Below are 26,713 nucleotides of genomic sequence, written 5' to 3'. Positions count from 1 at the left end.
GTTAATGTCTCCTACCAAGTCATCCCTACAGAGTCAACAAACCACCCTGCAAGCCGCAGCACAGCCGCAGCTGGTCTACATGCAGGCAAGGCATACAAAACTGTTTCTTGCAGTTTTGGAGAGGTAATTTCCAAGGGATTTCCTCTGGGTGGCAGCTGAAACTGCTGTCACCCTGTGGGCAACATAAAACCTCCTGGTTCCTTGGGAAGGTTTTCTCTAGGGTGAATGCACCAGGTCATGTTGTACTTCACCCCAAGTGATGCACAGCCGCCTCCTCTCTGCCCCCTCCGACACTGCCATCACCTCTGATCCACGCTGAATGCAGGCACCAATGCCTCCACATGAGTCCTGCTGACCACGTCATCCTTTCACTGTGTTTTTGCATCAAAAGTTTCCTGTCCTTCCTTTAATGCTCAGCTATCAGACTGTTTACTGGGGTCTCCTGATCTCTTGTCTGCTCCAATCTGCCAAAAAGTCTAAGGATCTTGGGTACTATTTTCTGCGTTTCCCCATTCCCAGAAAGCCTCCCTTGAGTCACTGTCTGGTATAGTACTTCCATTCAGATCTCTCCAAAAGCCCCTGCTCTACCATGGCACAGAAGAGAAGCCTGGCATAGGCCGCGCCAAACAAGAGTTTTTGTCGTGATCAGCAAACTACTGACACCGAAGCTGAACTCGGCAACAACAGAGATTTGCTTGAGGCACTCATGACAATAAGTCATATCACCTTCTGAAATAAATATGGCATCAGTCATGACAAATGCTCTCAGTGACTGGTCTCTGTATTTTCATGTGAATAAAAAGGGGGTTTGATCTGGTTAAGGCCAATTCCCATCACATGAGTTTATATTTGCATCATTTTTATTTTCTTATTATTTCATTTCATTTGCTTTGCATTCCTAGAATCCAAGGTCTTCACAACAAAGACCTCAATGTCTTTTTTTGCTACTGAAACAAATAATAGCGCCCAATTCTGCTGATGCAAGCACAAAGTCATAGGCACATCCATCCAGGAGAATTTTTCAATGCCATGCAGCTCTCTGCTGTCACAGGGGGTCTGGATGCAGTCATTACTCCTGTCAATCTTTAGGATCCAGAAATCAAGAACCAGCTTTATCATTCCACTCTCAATGAGTTTAGGTATGGTGGCCCCTGGCAGTAACGACAACCATCTGTGTTGGCTTACAATTATGAGAGTTACACTGTATGAACCACAGGCAAAGTATCAGGCAAATTTTGTACAAAATTCAAACCTGGGCCAAATGCAGACCCAAAAATCGGTGAACAAAATCTGCATTGAAGTGATACTGCTTTGAAACTTCAGATGTTTTCAGAAAGCAGTATATGTCAGTGTAAATCCACCCTGCACATTAGCAAGCACAGAGCCCTTAAACTTTAAGGAGATGTAAGGGGCAGTGTGTACACTGCAGCGTCCCAGAGATTTCCAGATTTCTCACAGAGCACTAAGATCACTGGGAACTATCACCATGCAGTCCCTCCCTCTTGATTGTGTGCTACTTAGAAGGGAGGGAAGAAACAAGCTTGCCATAAGCAACAGCCAGTAATTAAAGATAAGCCCATTTGGATGTGCAAAAGTACTTTAAATGGCGGGTTAGAAAGCTCAGTGGTTTTCAGCCCATCTGACTGCCAGCCAGTCTTCATAAGTTAAGACATTCTGAAACCAAAGGGAACTTCTCTCAGTTCCTCCAATATTATAAAAATCATAGAATGGTTTCAGTTGGAAGGGACCTTTAAAGGTCATCTAGTACAGTCGTCCCTGGTGTGGGAAAAGGGCATGCTGCCCGTGTGGGCCTTGCGTGCCTCCAGAATAGCCTGCGTGGACTTCCCTGCTTCGGGATAGGCTCTGTCACTGAAAGCTTTCAGGGGGATATTGGAGCTCCCAACCCCAGCCCCCTCCCCAGCTGCTAGCCCTCCAGTTTGATCCCAAATGAGTCTTTTCGGTGCAAAAATTTTTGCCCATGGTTCCAAATGAACTCTCCCCCCACCCTTCTACCTTTAAGATCAAATCAAGTTATACCTGCTACAAAGAAATCTAGCAAAAAATCAAATCTCTATTTCAACTTCTAAGTCACTTAGACCCAAACTAAACTGCAAGGTGCATTCATCAAAGGGTTAAAACATGTGCCTAGCGCTCATCACTGTAAACTTACAGTGCTGTAATTTTGGTTGTTTTTAGAGTGCACAATTTTTGTAATTTATAAAAACTTAAAACAAAAGTTATTGGTTTATAGCTTTTTATTACTCACACTGCAATAAAAATATAAAAGCATAACTTTTTACCATCTCAGCGTATCGATGCCTTACAATGATCCAGTATGTTACATTAAGACCGAGAGAATTAAAAGGCAATAGCACACTTGTGTCAAAAGCTAATATAGACATCTGCACGTACTAAGTGCTGTTATATTTAAGTGGTCTTCACAAGAAGAGCCAAATCTTTACACACAGTACAACCCTTGTTTACATGTCTGCTCAGAGCAGCATGATTAACTTGACCAGGCTTGGTAACAGAGCAGCACTCTTTAGCCTGAAGAATGAGATAAGATATAATTACACTCTCAGGAAAAGGCTAACAGGTAAGCCTCAGAGCTGACCTTCTCAGACACTCACGTACAATTGTGTCTTAGCATTTAATTAGTCTGATCTGACCTGAAAACATTTGCTATCACATCAGCTCTGTGAAGGAATGTGCAGCACAAAGCCAAAGTGGCAGGGACTCAAAACAAACCCAACCTACCACTATAAAACAGAATTAAAATTAAAAGATATAATCAGTGTTTCAATGTTTTTTAAAATCACTACCTGTTGCCAAATATTCACCTCTGACAAGGATTAGCAGCACTGAGCAGAAGACACTGAACTACCTCTGGGTCCCACCAACTGTAGAAGAGCTCATTAAAAATGCATCCAAGAATCAATTTTCTCATGCTGCAAGTCAAGTTTTATTTAAACAAACTAAAAGCCAGACAACTAAGAAACTACAGGGAACCAGGCACCACACGCATCTCAGAATCTCCAAGGCTTTGTGCTGGAGAGCAATCACTCAGCCCTTAATGCCCGGACTGGACTCTCCATGAGAATACAAAGAGCTTTCCACTTCCCCCATGAATCCTTAATTCCTCAATCTGAGAGAATGCTGTTGGGAGCTTAAATGATTGGCATTTGAAGCCAAATGCAAGTTATTAAACACAAAGAAAACAAATTTTTCTAATACTTGGCTTTCTGTCCTAGTTCATATTTTGCTTCCACAGTGTCGTGGTTTAACCCCAGCTGGCAACTAAGCCCCACACAGCCGCTTGCTCGCTCCACCCTGGTGGGATGGGGGAGAGAATCAGAAGGGTAAAAGTGAGAACACTCGTGGATTGAGATAAAGACAGTTTAATAGGTAATGCAAAAGCTGCGCATTCAAGCACAACAAAGAATTCATTCGCTACTTCCCATCAGCAGGCAGGTGTTCAGCCATCTCCGGGAAAGCAGGGCTCCATCACGCGTAACAGTTACTTGGGAAGACAAATGCCATCACTCTGAGCATCCCCCCCTTCCTTCTTCCTCCCCCAGCTTTATATACTGAGCATGACATCATATGGTATGGAATATCATACAGTCGTTTAGGTTGGAAAAGACCTTTAAGATTATCAAGTCCAACTGTTAACCTAGCACTGCCAAGTCCACCACTAAACCATGTCCCTAAGCACCACATCTACCCGTCTTTTAAATACCTCCAGGGATGGGGACTCAACTACTTCCCTGGGCAGCCTGTTCCAGTGCCTGACTACCCTTTTGGTGAAGAAGTTTTTCCTAATACCCAATCTAAGCCTCCCCTGGTGCAACTTGAGGCCATTTCCTCTTGTCCTTGTTACTTGGGAGAAGAGACCAACCCCCACCTCGCTACAACCTCCTTTCAGGTAGCTGTAAAGAATGATAAGGTCTCCCCTCAGCCTCCTCTTCTCCAGGCTAAACAACCCCAGCTCCCTCAGCTGCTCCTCATAAGACTTGTGCTCTAGACCTTTCACCAGCTTCATTGCCCTTTGGACACACTCCAGCACCTCAACATCCTTCACGTAGTGAGGGGCCCAAAACTGAACACAATATTCGAGGTGCAGCCTCACCAGTGCCGAGTGCAGGGGGACAATCACTCCCTTGTCCCAGCTGCGTCCCCTCCCCATTTCTTGTGCACCCCCAGCCTCCTCACTGGTGGGGTGGGGTGAGAAGCAGAAAAGGCCTTGACTCTGTGTAAGCACTGCTCAGCAGTAACAAAAACATCCCTGTATTATCAACAGTTTTCAGCACAAATCCAAAACATAGCCCCCATACTAGCTATTATGAAGAAAACTAACTCTACCCCAGCCAAAACCAGCTCGCACAGATATCAGCAGATTTCAGTACTTTGTACTCAGAGTCCAATATTGGATGGTACGAACCTACAGTGCCACATCTCACCCAGGATGTATTATCTCTTGAAGTTCCCCAGCTCCTCAGATTTTCCTCCATCTGCTGACTGTACTCACCTCCTTAAGATGTGGCCCTTTGAGCACTCATCCTAAATGCTCAACAAGCCCAATTTCAAATCCTCTGGTCTTGTTCTTTCACTCCCTAGGTTTGCTCGCTGCTATACAGCTTTGTGCAGTTTATTTTGGAGGTAATTAGGCAGCTGTATTACAGTCCTTCTCATGCAGCCTGAGAGCTAGACCGAATGCTGAACAGTGAGTGAATAGGATGGGAAATGGAGCAAGGGAGGCAGCATGCGTGGGGACGGAAGAATCACAAAGCTTCCTGTGGTGAAGAATCAGCTTACTTGTTGATTGCTCCTTGCAGATGTTTGGGTTTTCACCATAGAGTCTGTATGTCTAAAACAAAACACTGATCTTTATTCCAAACTCCCCGCAACCTCATTTCTCAGTCAGTCAGCAAATACCCTTACATTATACTACTCACATGTAGTCCATGCCTCATTTTTCAACTGAGGCCTTTTTCTTATTCCCCATGCAAATAGCACCTTGCCCACCCTGGGCTCCTCTCTGCCCAGACAGGTACAGGTCTTGTTTGGAGTCTCATCAGTCCCAGTCATTGCAGGATCCTTTTCTCTGTTCTTGAATAGATGCAGACTTCCTTTTTGTCTATCCACCTCCAGCCACGGACTGGTACAAACGACAAGAAAAACTGACCAGCATTTTGGCACATCAGCCCTCTCTGTGCATCCCTCCACCGATGAACTCGCACCCCTCTCATATTGCAGCAAGGGACAAACTTTCACCTTTTCTCCAGCCTATTTTCAAAGCAGTCTTTTTTTTTTTTGCCTTCCCTCACATGGTCACTAATGTTTCACAGGAGCTGCTATGATCACAAGGAATCATATTACTGCTTTCAAATACTTCCCTGAAGATGCCACTTGCTACATCACTTAAGAAAAAACTAAATACAGGTAAGTTTGTAATGTGTTCTTTCTAGCAGTTATTACACTGAACTCAGTACAGTAGCATCTCCTTATGCTTCCCCATGTGTGGGCTTCAGAAATGGTCTTTTTGTTCTGCAGTAACATGACAGCAAATAGAACATGGTCCCAACCACACCAATAATAAAACCCCAAATGACATAAATTATGTTACTATAGGCAAGCTAGTACTTATGTCTCTCACCCAACTTGCTGGCCCATTTCTAATACTACTCCAAAAATTGCAAGTAATATCTTTTTGACTAGCTAAAATAAATATGCTCATCAGCACTACTATGTTTGCATGCACCATGAGTTCAAAGAACTCCCAGAGGCAACAGATAAAGCCAGGATTGACTGAAGTCCCATGCAAGTGAGGCATGAAACCCCAGGTAAGTTTCATTCCGCTTTTACTTTTGCAAGCTCCTTTTGGTAGGACAATCCCCAGAGATGTCTATTCATATGCAATGTGAGATCTCCTTTTCCCTCCCCATGCCAAAAATAATGCATTACCATCTGTTCACAACTAAGAGACATGAACCGCTTCCACAATGAACCTGTGTAAGAGCTGGAAAACTCACGCCAATCTCTGCCCAACACAAACACACACTGAGACAAAACCGATGAAAACACAACAGTGCCATCCCCTTAACCATTCATGTCCATCCCCCCTCTCGTGTCACCGGCAGAAAGACGAGAATTAAATAAGAATGCTGCTTCCCAAGAGCTTTGCTGAACTGAACAAGGAATAGATCTGTCTTGTTCTGTTTTATTATTTATAATACCCCAAATCTCTCTCGTAACCAGCCAGTGCAAAGGCAGTGACAAGAAGTGAATATGAATGGAAAGCTTTGTAGACATACAAGAAATAATGCCAAAAAACCACAAATTTCTTAGAAACGAGAACTCAGAACTTCAAAGGCAAGTCAACCAAAAAGCAACCTGTCAGGGCAGTAACAAAGGAAGTTGGTGCCACGTGCACAGCAATTATTCCATCTGCAAATTCTGTTGAGGAGCAGAATTGACTATAAAAAGAATTGCATCCAGCAATGAAGGCCCTCCCTGCTAGTCAAGTGAAGGAAATGCATCCTTCCAAAAACCATATAAGCAAATGAGGGGAGAAAGCTAAGGGAACAGAACAAAAGGGACATCCCAAAATACTTGTTACAGTCCACTTTGTGACTTTACATGTATAATTGAGAGCTACCAGAACTGCAGAGTCACTATTACTGCATGGGCTCAAAACGCTTCTTGAAGTTACTTAGTTCAGAGGGAAGAAAAAGATGATCAAGGACACACACAGTCGTGCTGCCGGTATCAAAATGCTGAAAGAGAAGTAACGTATAATGAGAATTTCTCTTGGCATACTCAAGACTGCCACATGTGAAAATGGAAGTAAAAAGAATTCTGCCTAGAGTTTGTATTACCTACTGATTTTAAGGCCTATACCAAATAGTGGCAATTGTTTTGAATTGACCTGTGCAGAAGCATATGCTCCAGCATAGGCCTAAACCTATATTAATGTGACAAAAAATAGCTTTTTTTTCTAGGATCTAAAAGTATACTGCAATTCCCATACACAATCATAGGACTATCCAGTAAGATTTCTGGTTCAGAGCGCTGATGATCTATCCTGCCCTCCCCCGCCCCCCCCCAAGATGGAGCTAAAATTATTTGATACTATCCCAGAAACATGAGGATGCTTATAGTATTTGTAGGCCTGCCAGCTGGCCTCTGCAGGTTTCCACTACAGACAGCCTACAAGTTCAACTTCAAGGAGTTATCTCACATACACCTGTGAAAAAAGCATAGAAAGACATATAGTCATTTCAGTTACCAACCTTACAGACACTTCTTACTGCTCAGGCTGACCAAGCAGGCACCCTAGTTTGTTTTTAGTGCTTAAGTCAGTGCTCCTATTCCAGACTGAACTTCCAAATACACCCTCAAAATGGAAGAGAAAGAGCATCACCTCTTCAGCTCTCACTGGTACCTCTGTGCCACATGGAAGACTGGTTGGCAGAGGAGGCAGCCAAGTGCTCTTAAAGAGTAATTGCAATTTACTATGTTGCTGCTCATAATACTTACCTCAATGTTCAAAACAACTCATATACAGGGATCTGCCTTACTTTGGCTTCTGGGATTTGAAGGTTTTCTTTATTGTTTCCTATCCTGGAGGATCACTAGCAAACACTAACCAGTTCATAGACAAAAGATGCATGATAGCACTTGCTCTGTTTTTAAACCACCTTATAGAGAATTTTTATAAGATCAGCTAATTCACAGGGAAGACCAACTGTGTGTTTCTCAGCTGCCATTACATCTAAATGAAATGAGGCTGTTTTCCAGATCCAACAGATAAATTCATATCCCTGATGATGCAAGTCAAATCACTCCTGTTTACTTCAGCCCTCTCAAGATGTTACCTTAATATATTCACACCTCCATCACCATTTTAGCTTAACAAGTATGATTTCCATTAGGAAACTCACATCTTTTTGGGAAGGCAGTGGAGGCAAGATTTCCACTTAATCCTGCATATACTGAGGCAGAAATTAGTTCTTTTGCTCCATTAAAATGAAGCCTCAAAATACTAAAACTGTATTTTTTTTCTTAATTATTTCTGCTGTTGCAAAACTACCAGCACATGTGTCACTAGAATAGAAAGATCAGTCTCGTAGGTAATAAGTTTTATTGAGCTCTCAGAACCATACCATCCGTCCACCAGACTTTTTAATTTGCCACATGAATGGTTCAGTGTAACACCAGCTCTTGGAGTATTTGGGTAGGATAGAGTTCATGCTGAGTGCTTTCTTAAGCCAAACATAAGTATTCTCCAACGTATACGCAGATTAGAGAATACTTTTTTTTTTTTTTCACAGCAGTATTTAGACCACTTTTTATCACTTCAGGAGCAGATGGCTAATTTATGTATGGCTATTTTCACGTAAACTTTACCTGCATCTTGTTTGACCACACTAAAAACAAAAGGAAAATCTGCAGGGTTGACATTCCATAGCATGAGGGGGTGGGGTGGAATCTTCCATATTAGTAACCGAGACCAATTACTGGGGAGTTCACATCACAGCCTTGTAAAAACCACACTCCACTTGAATGGAGAGCACTCAGGGCTGAGGGCTAAATCTTGTACTTAGTGAACTCGAAACAAAAAGGTAACCGACCAAGGAGGTAAACTCAGTCAAAATGAAAACAGAACAAATCCCAGAATCCCACATAGTTTGACAGACATGAGTCCTTGCAAAAGCCTTCAGCATTTTCCTTTTTACCTGTCTCCATGAATCAATACTACATAATCAGGACAAATTCCTGCTTCGCGCTCCATGTGTCTCTCAGGGACAGAAGAGGTCCTGGGGTGAGACAGTACAGCAGGCAATGGTACAAGAGGACGATAATTAGTGGGAGTTCTGACAAGCTGTGATACCTCTGGAAATGATAAATCCTTAATAATATCTCGTATTATTAAGAAGGGCCAAGTATCCTCAGACTTGACCGACATTTGAAATCCGTGTTGGTTTCAACGGCCATTACTTAGCTTTACTTTCTTATCACCCCATTCCTCCCAAAATTTTACCCTAAAATATAACCGAACACAAAGTTGGGATGGGGGGTGAGGGGGAGAAAGTATAGTCAACCTGTCCTTCCCACCATCAGTAAAGTCAGTCCACTCGAAATACTTGAAGTATTCAAATAGTACCTGGTATTCAAAACCCAGGTAGGAGCATGTTTCTTTTCATGAGTAGATTCCTGATCCCTCCTCCCCCCATCCCCATCATCTTCAGTTTCACCAAAGGTTCTCACTCTTTCGCTGTCTTAACACATTTAAAAAGTTTAAATGAATATCAATATCTCAGTATAAAGCTGAGGAGGGAAAAAAAACCCCACTCGCCTGGACATTTGTATTCTTGATTTTGCAGTATTTTAATTATGTTCAGTCAGGAAATTATTTAAACTCCATCGATATGAGCCACATTTAACTAAAATTAAGGACATAACCACAAAATTCTATAACAATTGGCTAGAGGGATTTAATTGAAATTGATGTAACTTCTGCCTATGCATAAGCCTAGTGTAAGTAGAATACCTGCGTACTAAGTAGAATATTTATCTGGAAAAAGGATACATTTAGTAGTATTAATCCTAAATAGATGACAGAATTGTAATTGGTTTTGTGGAGGAAAGAAAAAGGCAATTAATTTCAACTTACATTGAACAAGATACATCAGGGTAAAACATTGACAAAGCAGATGATTCTGTTCCCCTATGCAGAATGCCAACTGGCACCCAGTTTCAAAATGCCAGTTTAAAAAACAAACAGAAATAAGACTAAAGAAATCAACCACTTGGAAGACTACATTGCACATGACTGGATCACAAGCAAATTACTTTTCTCTACAGGAATATGAAAGGAGAAAAACTCTACCGTAGTTAAGGGAAGCAACCACCTACTTTTTCAAAACACATATGTATAAACACGTAAGTATGTGTATGTACTTACCCTTCGTGGCCAAGACCTATGTGACCTCAGGGACTGAGTACAAAAGTCAGAAGTCTGGACAATTCACTAATCCTGTGTCCAAAAGACACAACAGCACAATACTTGGTGGTGCAATACTTTTTTCATATTCTATATTATTCCATGATAACAAAACATGTGTTATTAACAATTTGACGGGTATCACCTCTCACTACCCTTTCCAGCTAACAGGTGAAGAAAACCCATAAAGGGAGGACAGGGTCGCCTTTAAAACAATCTACACAGTCGCAACTATCACAGACATAGCCCAACATACCTGTCACTGCAGAGCCTTGGAAAACAAACCAGCCAGAGTCCTCGTTGGCTGTCTAGAGACACTCCTACCGGGGAGCTGGAGCCAATTGCCATGCGTACAGATCCTCTGGGCTCTGCCCAGCCACGTCTTGCCAAAGCTGCGACATTAAGAGTGCCTTAAACTGCTGCCTTCCTGTGGGTAGGGACAATCCAGACCTCCATCTTTCATCCACACAAGGTTTTTAAACATCACCCGGATGGAGCAGCAGTAGAAACAGCAGTGGCTGGACTGCAATAACCACCTGATTGCTGCTACCACCAAAGGTCTACACAACAAGTCCCTTTCAAATCCACTTACAACTCCCAATACTGCCTACAAAACACAGGCTTGTAAGGACAACGGCCTGCCTGAATGAATTCAGTGTTGAGATTTCTCTGCTCAGCAGGAAGCAGGTACAATCAAGGAGCAGACGACAGGTCCTCTCCCAACAGCCACAGACCTACATACATCAGTGTTGGCTTTGGACATAATGGCTGCCAGCACAACTCAGACTTCTCTATTAGCAAGATCAGCACCTTGTGAGAGCAGTCTTCCTGTGAGCTGAATGTATCTCACAATTCTTGCTTGCAGGTTCCCCCTGAAGCAAGTATATTATACGTTTCTTTAGAAAACACACAGTAGTTTAGAAACTACTGTTCTAAAAGAGCATTAAGTTTATAAAAATCACACATTCAAAGCAAACTGTCAAGCAAGAGTTCCTGAACAACCTTAATTGAGCTCCCTTGTGTATTTACAGTATAATACAGACTTATACATTCCTGGGCTATTTTCTTTCCCTACCACCTGTGCCCCATTTACAGAGCACAGAGTTACTGAATATTTCTCTTCACCATTTTAATTCTAACTGGTTATTCAATCTTCAGTAAATATTATCCAGCCTCTCCACTGATTGCAAAGCTAGCAATTCCTTTGTGACATTTTACAGTGCTCTCCCAACAGACTAACTCATTTTAGCCCAAAATGTATATGTAATAAATAAATTACAAAATGCTTGAAAAACACATCAGCTGCACACAGAAAAGGTCAGACTAAAAGGTCACAGTTTGGCAAGTGTTAAAACACAGGAAAGCTCGTTGTATAAATTGGAAGTGTCAGAGAAGTCCTTGCTATAAAACTACTACCAACCATGTGTAATTTTAAGAAGTTATGACCTGCGAGACTTGAGCTATTAATCATTCAAGGCAGAGACAATTTCAGCTTTTGCTGCAGATGCCTCCTGGGCACCCCTTGCCTGGCTGAGATGGCTGTGCCCCCCTGCCCACCAGAGATGCTAAGGGACTCTCACTCTACCCTCAAACCCAAGAGGCTCTCAGTGTCACACAACAGCCGAATCCCAAAACGCACCAAACAACATGTTGTTTCCAGGCAATACAGTGTCAGCAGTTCCCACAATCACTTGGGATTCATTCTTCTCTTACTGCCTGGGTTGCAAATAAATTTCTGTGCTCTCTTTTTTTTTTTTTCTTAAGTCAGCAGTATGGTAATCCTTGGAGAGTTACCAAGCTGCTCTTCAGGGAAGTAGTTAAAAAAACCTAGTGTTTGGCAAACAATATTCTTGCTATAGGTCTTAAAAAAAAAAAAAAACACAAAACAAAAACCAAACCTGTAATAAATTTTGAAGCAAAACTATACTGTTTTGAAAATATGATCACATTACTGTGTGTAAATTTGCAAGTATTTTTCATGTATTCTGCTTTAAAATGAACTATAAAAGTAAGAAAATTTATTACTGCACCCTTTTTCTCCTTCTTGGTTTTATGAACTGCAAAGGAAGGTCTTGCACAAAACCCATTTTTTTCTGCCTTTCTTTTTAAAATTAAACATTCAGGTCTCATCTCCCTCTGAACATGTCAGAACTAGCAAGCTTATGTTATCATGGGTAGCAAAAGAAAATCTGATTAACTGAAATGGAGGGGATTTCTTTTTAATAGTATTTAAACCTATTAGATAGCAACAGAAAACTTCTGTTTCATTAAAAACACTTGAGAGTAAAAGCTTGTTGCTAAGTATTCCGCGACATTGCCCCATCAGTAACACGCTGAAAGCTCTTAATCAATAACCCATGGATCACACAAAGAAACCCTCCCACGAAGAAGAGATGAACCAGCAACAGCCCTACTAGTTCAGGTGATGTGGGGAGGGGGAAGTCGCATACAGTCAGATAATGAAAATGAAACACATAAAATATTCAAGAGGTTGGTGGGTTTTTTCCCCCCCAGTCACAAGCAGAACTAAACTGATTTCTATTCTCCAATGTGCTTTCCTTTACAAAATGTGTTCCAACTTTATCTGTTTTCAACAGAAGTGCTAATAGGCTGTGTACAGAGTGGAAGCGCACATGTAATTCAGATATAATTTAGCAGCTAAATTATCTTTGTGGTAAAGGTCCGTTACCAAATCACTTCACTGGAAAAATTAATAGTAATGAAATAGTTATTAGCATCCCTTGGACACATATGCCATCCTCAGCATGTTTTTGATAATAAAGTGCTCCTTAGCCCTGTGCCAGCTAAGTCAGTAAATGCGTATTAACTTGCTTCGGAATACACACGGCACTTTGCTTGAAAACTACTTAGAAACCAAAAGATGAACAGAAATCTTTGCCTCACACTTAAAGGCTAGAACATTTTATCTGCTGTTCATTCCATCGTCAATAAAAATGCAGACTAAGTTTTTAAAGAAAAACCCCAACCTATACAGAAGAGAGGAAAACCAAAAAGCAAATTGATAGCAATAAATACAGGGCAGGAACTCTTGAAAGCAACATTCAAACAAGATGATACAAGAAGAATTCTCCAGGCAGCAGAATTAGAGACTAAAGACATTTTAAAATATGCTAAAAGTGACAGTAATAATGTAGAAAGTGCTCAAAAATAGTTTCCATTCCACAGCAGAAGATAACAAAATATTTCAATTTTAACAAGTAACACGAGGCTGTTAAACAGCAGTTATTAAATTCACACTTTTTAAGCCAGGCAACCTGCACTCAAGAGTTTAAAAGAGCTGGCTGAGGGGAGGCAATAAGAAATACTGTTTATTTTCACTAAATCTTAGAATACTCATGTCATTCCAGGAGACTGAAAGAAAGTTATGTCAGAATTTAAATACAATGAATGAGTGCTTATCGACCTGTCAACCTGATATCAGTTCTAGCTAATCTAAGGAAGTGAATTACATTCGTCTTTAATTTTAAGACAATCAACACAAGTTTATAAAACAAGATCCTGTCAAATGAACCAGTTGTTTTTCTTAGTGGGCAATGAGCTCTACAGAAATAACAGTTTCTGTAGCTTATCAAAGCAGATCTGAAGAGCAATTTGATTACTGACTAGGAGCACCTACCTGGCAAACAAAAACAGGGTATTAGAAGGTTCATTTAGCCTAGCAGGCAAGTCTACTGTGCTCCAGTGACTTTAGGTTGAAGGTAAATTTGGACTGGAAGTGTAACATCATTTTAGGAGCTAATAAATCTCAGAACAGTGTTGCAGAGTCCACTGCCATTTCTGCAGCAATAAGCTGTTAAATGAAGTTCGGATTTTTGAAGGGATGAAAGGAACAAGAAAAAGGGGAATTACCTGTCCATGAAGCAAAGAGCAAATCCCAGGCAATCACAGAGGTGATAGCTCTGCTCTCACCTGTGCCCAAATCCATTTTAAAACATAAGAATAAATGTTCAAGAAAGATTTTTATTTCCACATGTGCTTCCTCCGTAGGCAGCTCACGCCCTGACTCAGGGCAAGGACAGGCCCCCACAGACAGAAGGGCATGCGCTTCAACGAGAAACAGACGCTAACGCACCACTAGTGCTGCCAGAAAACTGGTATAACCTTCTAGAACAATTATTAAAGCAATAAAGTGAAAATGAATAGTTATCTAGTTACTGCAAATTGGTATTATGAAAATAATATTGAAGTTATTACAAAATTTCACGTGCATCATAAGCTATTAAATACCGAGATGTGACAAGGTAGCTATCAAAGTAGTAAGGAAATGATCACTGGAAAATAAACTAACCAACTGTTCAGCCCAGGCCCCGATTACACAAAGCAATGGCCAGCTAGCCTAGTCAAACAAAAGTCACTGTCTGTCACATCAAAATGCCCAGGAAACACAAGCTGGAAAATAAATAGGTGAAAATGCATCTCCATGGGCATTGCACACAACAGTTGTTAACTGCAGTACTTTCCATCAAATATTATCAAGTAGTGCTGCTCTGCTTGATAATGTAACTCGACGATGTTTAGAAATGCAGAAGCAAGAGAGCTGGAGTTATGCTAGGCTGGGCAGAAGACAGAAAGCCCCCGCAGCAGACCATAAACCATAAAACCAACTGAGTGAATCAGGCTCAAAAAGCATTGCATCCTGAATGAAATGAAATCTCTTAAGATACTTGCAGGCCAATGCAAAGGGAGCAACACAGCAAGAGTGACACACTGAGGGAGAGGGAGCCGAGACCATTTTGGGAAAACGGATGTAAGATGCTGTTAATATAAAGAAAATATTTAATTGTTAACATCTGACAGTAATTCAAGAGATGATGCAATTAGCTTAGCTACATTTTCCAGATTACCCTTAAAGAACACAAGTTTCCAAAGGACTGGCCCATTTTGCTTCCACTGAGTATTTGCCATTTGCTATTTTCAGCAAATATTTCACCAGGTATGGGTTTTTTGGCAGAACCAGGACACACGGCTCCAGAACAGAGACCGGTCAGCCTTTGTAAACTACTAACCAGGTAACCCCAAAGAATTTCTGGGGAAAGATGACATAAAACTACCTATAGGTATCAGTAGTGCCCAGGTAAACAGAAATACAGCCAAAGGCATGCTGGAAGCTTTGCTAGCTTTGGGTTACATTTTTCCTCATCTTTCAATGTGTTTGGAACATTAAGGCAGTTTCTCTGTAACATATATAAAAACTTGTGAACACAAGTGGGTATCTTACAGTATAGAGTTATTTTTACTTGAACTTGTTTGAAATGGCCTACATAACTTATGGCTAATGTATTAACTATTGTAGCTTCCCCAAAGGCATGTTGATAAAACCTTGATGTTTCATCACATGCAGCCTATGTATTATGGTCTGGACTTTCCACCATTTACAACTTTGCTAACAAATAGTTTCAACTGAAGTGTCCTACATATGGTCTATAGCACAGGCCGCACATTTTATTCCCCCACCTTGAAGTCAGACACCACAGATTTAAGCTATACCAGTCTGTAAAGGCAGAGGAAGTGTGGTTCTCCCAATTTAAAAAAAAAAAAAAAAAAAAAAAAAAAAAACACTTAACATTTCACATTCAATTTCAACAATTGTTGTTTTCTGTGTTTTTACAACTACTTATGAACCAACTAATGAGGAAAACCAGATTTTCTTGCTTCCACTCCTCTCCTTGCAATAGTGAGGAGCTGATACAATATATACAATTGTCACAAATATTTGCGTAATCTAAAAGGGCAGAGTTCAGTGTGCAATAGTCACTCATGTTCCATTATTCATAAATGCTCTGATAGCACTTCCACAAATGCCCAGTAGTTAATGAATCCTGAAAGCTTTTAGTTCAAACGATTATTCCTCATGAAAATGTGTACCAAAGCATATTATTTGTAACTCTATTTGATTCTCCCCATTTAAATTTCAATTGCTAAGCAGGAAGCAGAAACAAGACCTTCACCGTTGGGTGACAGCCACAGTAGAACAAATTATCAAGGTGAAGGAGCTGATGAGCATACACTAAATAAAAATAAGTCCTTCAAAGTACATTATTGTGAACACCACACATTTGTATAAAATAAGGGTCAGCTTATGAATTATTTACAAACCAAGAGGGGATATGACTGATGAATATTATTTGCTATTTTCAGTTCAAAACAGCTGCAATTAACTCTGCCTTTGCTATTACCTGAACAGTTAAGCTACAAAGTACTGACACTAGGGCATAACACAGTGATGCCCAGTTCCAACTGATAACCGTGAGAATTGCATCACAAGAGTCACGTTCAACAGCTTCTCTAACGCTGCCTCCTACACGAAAGGGATATTTTCTGGGAACGCTGCAGCTCAGGGCTAGCAGCCGCCACCATGTAACCTCAGAGCCCTCTATGCTGCCCAGCCAGCAGCAAAGAAAGGTGTTCAGGAATACCACAGGCAGATGCTTCACATCCTCCCAGCTGCTGACAGGGGAGCACGTCGTGGCTTGATAAGAAACATGTTTTAGGCACAGAACTTGGATAGAAAGAGTGGAGAGGGACAAGTCAGTCCAACTGGCTTTGAAGTCCAACCTGCCTGATAAAGCAGTTTCTGCCACACCAAATAACGGTCTGCGCTCCCCCAGGAGATAGGCCAATCTTCACGCATCACAAGGGAGAAAAATCTGGTTGTCGTGCTTACAGTCCTCTCCTTGCCAGGGGTGAAAGGTGCATTGGGAAATGTTACAATCTGTTTCCGTCCGAATTACTTAAACTGATAAGCATTTTCAAGTGCCTGAGTTTCGCCTCCCAGCGAGACTGGATCTGGGAGCTGCCCCATTATATCTGCATGCTCTCTTACACACATACATCCTCCCTCTATGGAGGAAACATTTGTTGTAAACATATGGAGAGGTCCTGCTGGAGGCCAAGCATTTAATGCTCTAGTTAATAACATTTTTGAATTAAAAAAGGGGGGGGGAGAGAAAAAACTAAATTCAGTAGTATGTGAACACAAATGGCAAGCACAATGGCTCTCAGGTGTAACAGGATTTGCCAAGGTTTGAGAAAGCAAGCTTAAAGACATCCTAAAGCTCTAGTAAATAAGGGACATGGTACACATGCACGCACACAGAGGAAAGGGGGATTCAGCCTGTTTGTGGTCATTTTGAGGCATGCTGACAGCAATTTGCATTGGGCTAGGGTTTCTTAACAACATTCTCAACTACAACAGAACAGTTGTTTTTAAATGTCAGACAACATTTAGCTGACTTGACTTGCATGGTCCTCCTCTTCTGTACAGGGAGTAGCAGCCGTCTGGCTGATGCTCTGGGTTGTTTTCCTCCTGGCTGGATTTCTCAATTTAGCTGCCAGCATTTTTGTTCTTTGATGACTGGGTTTTTAAGCTGGTACCCACTGCTAATGGTAATGGCTAGTCAGGTCTATTACAGCACAGTGTAATACTGACAGCCTACATCCCAGAATGGGGAAAAAACCAAGAGGGTTGGATCACAGAGAGACAGAATGTGTGGGTATGGATTTCGCTCCAGGATCAGCTGTGCCTTCCTTGACTAATTAATCTGAGAGATCTGAACAGTCGGTAGAATGGAAAAAATGGGTCAAGTTGGCAGCATGGGACTTAAATAAATAAAAATGAGGCATTAGCTTAGACTGTGTCTGTGCTTTGTCCAGGTTTGAAAACAGCACAATATAAAATACAGTTTTAGAAAATGAGATGAACTGATGACAAATTAGATGAGGGCACACTCTGGGAGGCAACTTGTTCTACACACAGGAAAGACAGCATCAGGACCTTTACAAAAGACCAGACCATGGCAGCAACGATGCCAAGATAGACAATACGCGCTTAACACATGAAAATTAAACAGGCTTCTCACAGGGAAGGGTAACACCTAGAAGATAAAGGCAAATCTAATCCATACAGCTACAGTTTTACTTTAAATTAAAACTTATATTGTATGTGTGGTTCTTTTCCAAAGTCTGGGAAGCTCAAAACAGGCAATCCCAAAGAAGGAAGCCCAGCATCCCATCCTGTGTGCTACTACCTATTTTGCTCATTCAGTTTGAAATTTGTGGAAGCAGAGCTGTAGGACTGACCACCACAGTGAATCTTGTCATTCCTTACCACAAAATAAGCTGGTGTCTGACTGGGATAAAGCTGACTGCTCACTACTGGGACATGGATCATTGCTCAGGAACAAGAACTTCCGTTTCAGTCATGGAAGCAAATTTGTTTCCTGCACTTCTTGAAGCTCAGTTTTTGATAGATTTGGTGTACAAGATTTTCAAGAGATGAATGAAGCATTTTTTGAGACCAGAACAGGACTCCTCTGTGCAGATTCTGTCATGTCTTATACAGATACATAAGACCCATTCTCCAACCCCCTAAAAAAACCCAAGAAACTCAAAACATGGAGGCAGAAGGCCTACTTCCTTACAGCTGTGAGACCTCCATCCCGCATTCAAATGCCATTAAAAACAGTCTACAAATAAAAGAAGCCAGATACCTATATGCGAAGAGCAAGTGTATGCAAGTCTTGTTTTTTCAGGAAAACAAGGTTAGGCAGCTGAACACACCTTGTGACAAACTGAATCTAATTCTAACCAGATTCATAGTAGACAGACCACTTCTCCCAAGAAGGGAAGCTGTAGAGTATATCGAGTCAGTCAGAGGATGCCAGTTGTGTTCACGTCTAGGCACTAAGTTGTTCTACACCTTGAATACAACACTGATTTAACCTAAGAATGTTTACAGAAAATAACTTGTTCTTGCCTTTCTTCACAGAGTGCCTCTTTTCCCACTTGCCTCTGCCTACTCCCTTCCTACCCTCAGAGCACAAGCAGATTGAATTTGATCTGTTACCTACTCTCATTTGGGAGAGATCTTGCCTTGGATGAGGTATCAAGGAGTAAGAGCTTGGGACTCAAGAACGTTTTTAAAAGGATCACTGAGCAGGACAACATTACAACACAAGTTCTGGCTCCCTGTCATGCACACAGACAACCGAGCCACCTGCCAACATTTAAAGCAAATGAGTAGAACAAATTTCTTTGTGAATTTACTGACCAACTTCCCTCCTCCTCCACAAAGAGGACGCTGTGCTCCACCCCTGCCCTCTTTGGGCAGCTCACTCCCATCCTCTGCCCAGGATTTTATTTTGGTCTGGTAATTGTTGTCTGCTACAGAAGTTACTTACTGCTACAGAAGACAAATGGCAAGCAAAAGCAGCTAAGAACCACTGAATTTGTCCAAAAGCATTACATGGTATATATTTCATTCTGTAACTTAACTAGGCAGCCACAATAAAAGCCCCAGACTTCTCTCCTTGTCCAGAAGCAATTCAGGCCCTGGGGAACGATCATGAATAGCGGCTAATGTGGGCGATGCCATCTCTAATGCAACAAGGTCAAAATATATAATTAGCATTTTTCTCTCAGGGTTTCTTTCTCTTGCTGTAGTTTTTGCTCAGCTTGCTTTCCCAGGCTGGGGGCCGTTCTCACTTGCTGCAGGGTAAATCAAGAACAAGCTCCACTGAAAACAACAGCAATACCCCAACGAAAGAGAAATCCAGCTCTCAGTTTCTAAGGATACTCAGCATTCACTAGTGCCAACTCAAATGTTACAATGAAAACTCAACTCATCCATCCAAGAGGTCGGTCTTCCATTCATATTGGATATTATCAGGTCAAAATTTACAGCAAAAACAACCACAGAACCTTGATCCACATTAAAGCAAAAGCTAAGAGCAGAGCACGTGAACTGGGTGAAGGGGACCTCACAAGAGCCATTAGCACACCAGGAACATAGCAATAAACTTTCACTTACCAGGAACACAGCAATAAACTTTCACTGGGATCTTTGCACTTTTAGTGGAGTCTTAAAGACATGAAAAGGGTGAAGAGTTGCCACAACAATGAAAGGGAAAGATAGATCTATGAGGCAGGGCTTTACTAGCTTGGGTGGTGGGTACTTGCTGCTGGTTCTATGGTACAATGACTGTATTCACCTCCCTGGTTAAAACCACTGCCCTCCTTTCTGCACACAGCATTGGTAATAGCTAGTCATTTATATATTTCATGGGCATCACCAAAGCATGGATTCCAAATGGAGGGTGCTGGGGAGGCAACCAACACTTTATAGCACAGTCTAGATTTGTTCTTTATATGGAGGCCTGCTATTATCTTTAGTAGGCTCACATCCTATTCTCCCAGTGCGTATGTTGCAGTGCTGACCTTCCATCTCACTCGCCTGCAGATCTGCTGCATCCCCTTCAGTGCGGTCAGGCTGCTGAGTGCATTTTGCTGCCACTTCCTTGGCAGGAAGGGGGGCAGTTGGGATGAGGAAGGGGTCACTGCCCGTGGCACAAGAGCCTGTTAATGCATTAACACAAATCTTCCACATTGTCACCCGAAGCAAAGAGCACGTCTTTAATTCCATCTCACAGTAACCACCACAACCTGTGATGTCTCCTTGATTTGTATGTCTCCCCCCGTTTCCCTCCCTGGCAGTTTTCTGCTCTTTTCCTCTACCTGAAAGTCATAGCACACTTGAAATCTGTCAAATGGTTTCCATTTGTATCCAAGAATCTCAGTATTAATAATACATTTTTACCCTATTATTTCCACTTTCAGTAAAACTTCACAGCAAGCTGACAATTTCTACCTTATAAACACTCCCATAACATGATTTCATGAAGTCTGGAGGGCACCTGAAACAGCAACAGGAACTGCAATTCAGCCACATCAGTCTCTGCTTTGATGAGGGATGCTCACATCCTTCCTTGTGGTACCTGGGATTTGTTGTCATCAAATCACTTTAAGTAGTGTGAAAGCTGCACATTCCAAAGCCCAGCTACTGGGGAAAGGCAAGTCCAGCTGTCCTCTGCTCCAAGAGGCAAGGAAAGGAAAGCAGGAATCACCTGCTTTATTCTCCGTATAACAAACAAAAGTAATAAAACAGGATAATGCTGTCTCAAGAGCCAAGCAAGAAAAATCACTCTCCCTTTTCTTTCCAGCCTTCCAAAAGAGAGTGCAAAGCAGCAAAAGCAAGGACCAGCAGAGAAGCCTGCAGGACAGTGTAAGGGAGACATAACATCGCAGGAGACCCCCGAAGCACTCAGCTAATAAGGTGACTGATTAGACATTACAGCCCAAATAATGCTGGGACTCTGCAGTGGGCACAGGGGCCAGCTTTCCATGACACAACACAAAACCTGGCGGTTTCTCTGAGGCAAAGAGGATTAGTTATATTCAGTCTAAAGCCACGGGATCATAAAAAGTGAGCCTCAAAGTCTGGAAGGCTGGTTTCAGATTAAATTCAGCGTTCAAAAGATTACCATTCCTTTTCAAGTTGTTTTTTTTTTTCCTTCCTGCTCTTTCACAAAGCCCCTCGATCTCCACAACATAGCCCTCTACCTTCCTGCAAATCACAGTGATCCAATTTCACCCCACATCCCCATCTTTCTTATTGCCCTACCCCAGCTCTCTAGCCCTCTACAATCCTGCTCGATGGGGACATGCAAAAATCTCAACCCCTTCTCTTCTCCTCACCTTCCAAAGCATTATATTTGATAATACTAAATTTGGGTTACACAACCTGTATTCATTCTGTTCCTGTCAACATTTCCTTGGCTGTTCCTGCACTGACAGAGATGCTCATTTCCACTTGCATAAACTGCTTTCTCCCCTCCTCAAGTTCACCCGAGTCCTTCCCATACGATGCACTTGCAGCGGCTCAAACGCACACCAGCCCCACAAACATGTGATCCATGACTCACAATTCAAGTCAGCACTTAAGCTGCTTTCCCAAACCCAAATCCAAATCATCTGACCAAGCACGCCACAGAGCACAAACACAATCCACCTTAAAAAATCGAGTTCTGTTACCAGGCATCGTTTGCTGAAGGAAATTTCTCCCTTGCTACTTCAGAACACAGCAGAATTTCTAGACAATCTAAGTGCTACAAAAATGCCTCTGTAGTCTGAGTCCATCTTACTGCTTCAGCTCTCCTGCCGTGGAAATTCTTCTCTTAGCAAGATTTATTACTTCTAGTACCCCATGTGAAAATTAAATATAGTGTGGAACAAATTAATAATAGTAATAGTAGATAAGATATACAAATTAACCTGTTACTGACATTAGAACTTAAAAAGACAAAACCCATTGCTGCTGGCAGCCAGATTTGACATTTAAGCATGCATCATGCACAGCTAGAGTTGCTCTTTTAATATGAGTGCAGATGAGAAATCCTCATCATGTGACAGACACGTTCAGCAGCTCCTGGGGCCGATGCAACTGTGAAGTGGATTTTGGTGCGGTCCAGTCCCCTAGTATGACAACAACATGGGATGCACAGAAACACGTGCTAAAGCAATGGGAATTCCTAAACAATTGGAATATGGATAACTGTGGGGATACCGCAGAGAACTAAAAAGCTGTATTCTGGAATCATTATTTCATCAGTAAACACAGGGGGCCTAATTTTCTTTTCAACTACAGTCATATAAAAAGTTACCATGGAATCAGAGTAATCACACTGCAAGAAAAAAAAAAAAGTGTTAATAACAGAATCAGGCTTGTACTACCTGTGAATCAATGGGCAATAACATCTGCTGTGCCGCTCTGTCTTATTTTGCTTCAAGATTTGTGGCAGTCCCTACACTTACAATGGGAGGTACAGCGAACAATCACTTCTATTGGTAGTAAATGATACCCTCTAGAAGATGCTGCAGAAAATCTTATGAATAGCTGTCTCAGTGCTTCTCCAAAAGAAAACAGTCAATATTATATGAAGGTGATGTTCAATGTGTTCTCTACTTGAGGTTTTAAATAACATCATCTATTATTTAAAAATCAAAGATGTTTACTGAATTGCTGAAGTTTCTTTACAGCTTGGATCCACTCACAAGATTTTGGACTCTGAGCTCCTCTCGTTACCAGGCCAGAAGCATAAGCTGCTTGCTTGTTCCCAACATGTGCTACCACAAGCTAGAGGTACATTTCTTTTTACAGTGCAGTTTTTAAAGTAAATGTCACAAAAAAAAATAATCTATTTTTCCCCCTAAATCATGTGTCATACTTTATTCTAGCAAAATACAATTCCTTTTAAGGAGGCAGAAATTGTGGAACTCGGTCTCCAGGTTCAGATCACATGTAAGATACTTAATGCACAGATAAAGAGTTAGATTAAAATAGTATTCGAGGTTGCAAAAAACAGCTCCTATTGTCAATTCTGACAATATCTAATTTTTAAGTGCTTGACTATGCCTTCAATGTTCTTTTAATAGAAATCCTTGAAGATTATTCTCAGGTTTTTGGAAAGAAAAGAAAGAAATCAGACAGAAAATTTACAATTCCAGGATGGAAGCTAAACATGCATCTACAGATATTTGCACAAAGGTTCAGGCCCAGCCAAATTTTAATGGGGCTATTAAAAGCACATCCTCAACACAAAGGCAAAGCCATGACAGATTTCAAGCCCTTAATGACTCAAGTTCTTCAGTGAAGACCAAACACACCACATAAACAAGACTACTTTCCTTAAGTCTCTCTGATAAATAGCTCATCTTTTGCTTTATCAACAAAACCTGTCTGAAGCAGACGAAGTGTATATTTGGGTCTAGATAGCTAAACTAGGACAACTGAAAGCAGGGTTTTAAAAAGGGAAGTTTTGAAGTGTTCATTACAACCGGTGCCTCTGCTAGATCCATTTTATGGCAATACAGCTCCTGTGGCAGTGATACACAGTCTCCAAGCCAAACCCTACAGAAGGAAAGGGGAATGTATGTCTTTGTTAAACAATCTATGAGAAAAGAAAGAATAAATTGAGAGGTAAACAGTTCCTACACCTTTTGTGAATTACAGCTGCAAAATGCTGTGTATCCAGCTACCTTCATTACACTCAATCTCATCATTCCCTTCCTGTGAGGGCGTGCAAGAAGAGCTGTATGCAGCCTGCATATAAAACCTCAAACTTATACAGGCAGCTGTGTATTTTGTGAGTTTCTGTAAACATCCAGCAAGATAACTAGATAGACAATACCTACACGCACAGCATGCACCACCTAGGGAAAGTCACTATCCCTGGAAAGAAAGAAATGTATCAATATAGCAAATGCTTGTACTCCTTTATTCTCAGGCCACAAACTATGACTCCTAAATACTACCTCTCCACTTGTCTTAACCTATTAAATCAAGATGTTCTTTGCAGTATTGGATGATCACTTCATTTACACAACATACAGTCTACCAAATGCTGTTATCAGAGATCACACAAACTCATGCAGCAAAGGGTACAGTCTTGCATTATTACATTTTCTCCAGTGCTGTTTCTTTAAAAAGAAAAAAACCAAAACACACCACACAACACCAAAACACACAGGCATTATGATGATCCAGTGATAACACCACCCCAGAGTAACTGCAGCAGCCCAAGGGAGGGTGCTGTGGATCAAGGTGCGGGGTTAGCACAGTGGGTGGGAACCTGGGAGGACAGGAACTTCTGAAGGCAATTTTTTCTACTTGTGAAAATGTAACATTTAATTTGCCCATAAATCAACTAGCCTCCAGTGTACTTCACACGTGGAGAATATCCATTACCTCAAGTCCTAAACAACATCTCCCAAATTAGGGGAAATGAACCACCACAACCACATCTAAACCAATCAAATCTAAAATCAGTAGAGCCATGTCTTTCCACCCTCCCCCTTCCAATTTAGTTAAGTGTCAAAAGAGTAACAAGTAATCAGAAAAATTCCTGTTAGGCTTATCTCTCAGTCCAGTGGGATCACTAAATCCTTTATCAGCATTCACAATGAAAAATAAGACAACACCCACACGTTTTCAGCCCAGACTGTGACATACTGTGATACATGTTCACTGAGCAACCGGAATTTACATCTTGCAGGAACCCAGTTTCCCAGGAATCTTCCTGCACTCTGCTGAATTTTGTGTGTAAGCATCCAAAGGAGCAACATCTCACAGTTTCCAGAGACCTTCAGTGGCCCTTTCTATAATCTGCATTTCAACTGCTGGTGTATGAACCCCCCCCACTTCAAGACAAACATGTTATTGGTCTATAACTTTAGAAACACAAACTGCCAGGGCCATGGGGGCTTTATGATAATATTTTTATTCTGGAAAAACCCTTGTGCCACTGAAACTCGCATAGACTGTAGCTTTTGTGAGTGTCACTGATTTCTCTTGGAGAAGTATCAGAAACCATTGCAGAAGTGATACTCCTTTGCTGACAACAGCTGCATCTGTACCAAAGGTTTCCCGGGCTCAGCTGATGAGTCATTCTAATGCTACAGAGCCCTGGTTTGAGGCTCCCAGATGGCCACAGATTAAAATTTGTTATGCAGACTGGTATTCACATGCTCAGTGACCTCTGTGAATGAAATTTTGAGACCTTTTGACTCTCAGTGAGTGAGTTTACCATTATTGCTAACACCAATATAGCTGAATGAGCAAGCGTTCCATACGGCAGGAGACAGACTTGGAGAAAAATCAAAATTCAGTAGGCTGGGATCCTCCAACATCACATGGCAACAGCTGCTTCACATCTTTCTTCCTGTACAACAGGAATAGTACAATACTCACAATGCTAAAGGAAGAAGGAATGTACAATAGTCACAATGCTAAAGGAACAGCAACTCTCCCCACCACACACCATCCACATTGGCGAGCAACCCCTGCATGGATTCTGCCACCAGGAAGAATGCTTTGCTCTCTTCATCCCTTCCATACTCACCTGCTCAAACTGAGAGAGACCACACAGCACATCCCATGTGAACCAAAATACAATTTTAGTTTACTATTTTATGCATCTCTAGATCAGAACTGTATAATTAGCTGCCAGCAGTCAATGCCTAATTAAATAGAAAGTGAAAATAATAAGGAAAAAAAACCCTAACAACCTAAACCAACCTAAAGTTATTAACAGAAGTTGCAAGATTCATTTGCATGAGAAATATTCACAAAAAAGGTGAAAAGGAAAAAGAGTAACAGGAGCATAAATACCCTGGAAGCTCACCACTAGGTCACCTATTGGATGAATTTCCACTAGGCACAAGAAAGCACTGAAAGATCTGGAGAAACCACAAACTTCAGGAAATTCTGCAGAGACCAAGTCTCCTCTTAAAGCCAGGGAAAAAAAATAAACAAGCTCATTCATCTTACATACTTTGCCTAGAAAATATAAAGTCCCCGGGTTAACCTGAACCACAGCAGAGTGAAAGGGTTCACAGAGGAGGAATTCCTCTTCTGGATGCAAGCTGGCTTCAACAAAGCAAGAGACGGAGTTTTTCTGTAACAGCCTGTGCATACTACTCTGAGGGCAAAAAGAAACATGTTATGCACTAATATATCCAGCACTGGCTACTGCTGGAGGCAGCATGTCAGCCACAAAGGGCCAACAGACTGATCCCATATGACAATCCTATATTTCTGTGTATTTAACCATATAATTAAAACCTGCTGCCACTACACATACTAATTAGATGGACAGCGCTTATTTCAGCAGTCGGCACCCCCTTGACTGACAGCATGGCATAACCAGGTGACTACAGGAGTTAGGCAAATGCTCAGCTGTTTGGAGATGGTCAGGACTGGCTCATCAGAGGACACCCTGGTAGGGCTGGATGGGGAGTTAACATGCTTCTCCACTGGACTGCATGATTATCCTTAAAATCACCAAAGACTGA

The 26,713-nt window shown here is 41.5% G+C and overlaps 1 protein-coding gene across 3 annotated transcripts in view; it reads right to left on the bottom strand.

Annotated features, from left to right (window-relative positions):
- Window positions 1-26,713, bottom strand: part of LRP8 (LDL receptor related protein 8) — a 192,731-nt gene that overhangs the window by 109,987 nt on the left and 56,031 nt on the right. The window contains exon 1 of one of the 3 annotated variants that reach the window (XM_087730525.1): window positions 21,606-21,714. The exons of the other annotated variants lie outside the window; for them this stretch is intronic. Coding sequence (XP_087586651.1) covers window positions 21,606-21,615 — 10 coding nt within the window. The 5' untranslated portion in view covers window positions 21,616-21,714. Of the gene's footprint in view, window positions 1-21,605; window positions 21,715-26,713 lie in introns of those variants that run through there. 3 annotated transcript variants of the gene reach the window in all.

The sequence above is a fragment of the Nipponia nippon genome, unplaced genomic scaffold, assembly GCF_047370975.1.
Source record: "Nipponia nippon isolate SJK-2023a ecotype South Korea unplaced genomic scaffold, ASM4737097v1 scaffold_5, whole genome shotgun sequence".
In the NCBI taxonomy this organism is placed as follows: domain Eukaryota; kingdom Metazoa; phylum Chordata; class Aves; order Pelecaniformes; family Threskiornithidae; genus Nipponia; species Nipponia nippon.
The sequence above is the reverse complement of the archived record's forward strand: the minus strand, read 5'-3'. Positions and strand labels throughout refer to the sequence as shown.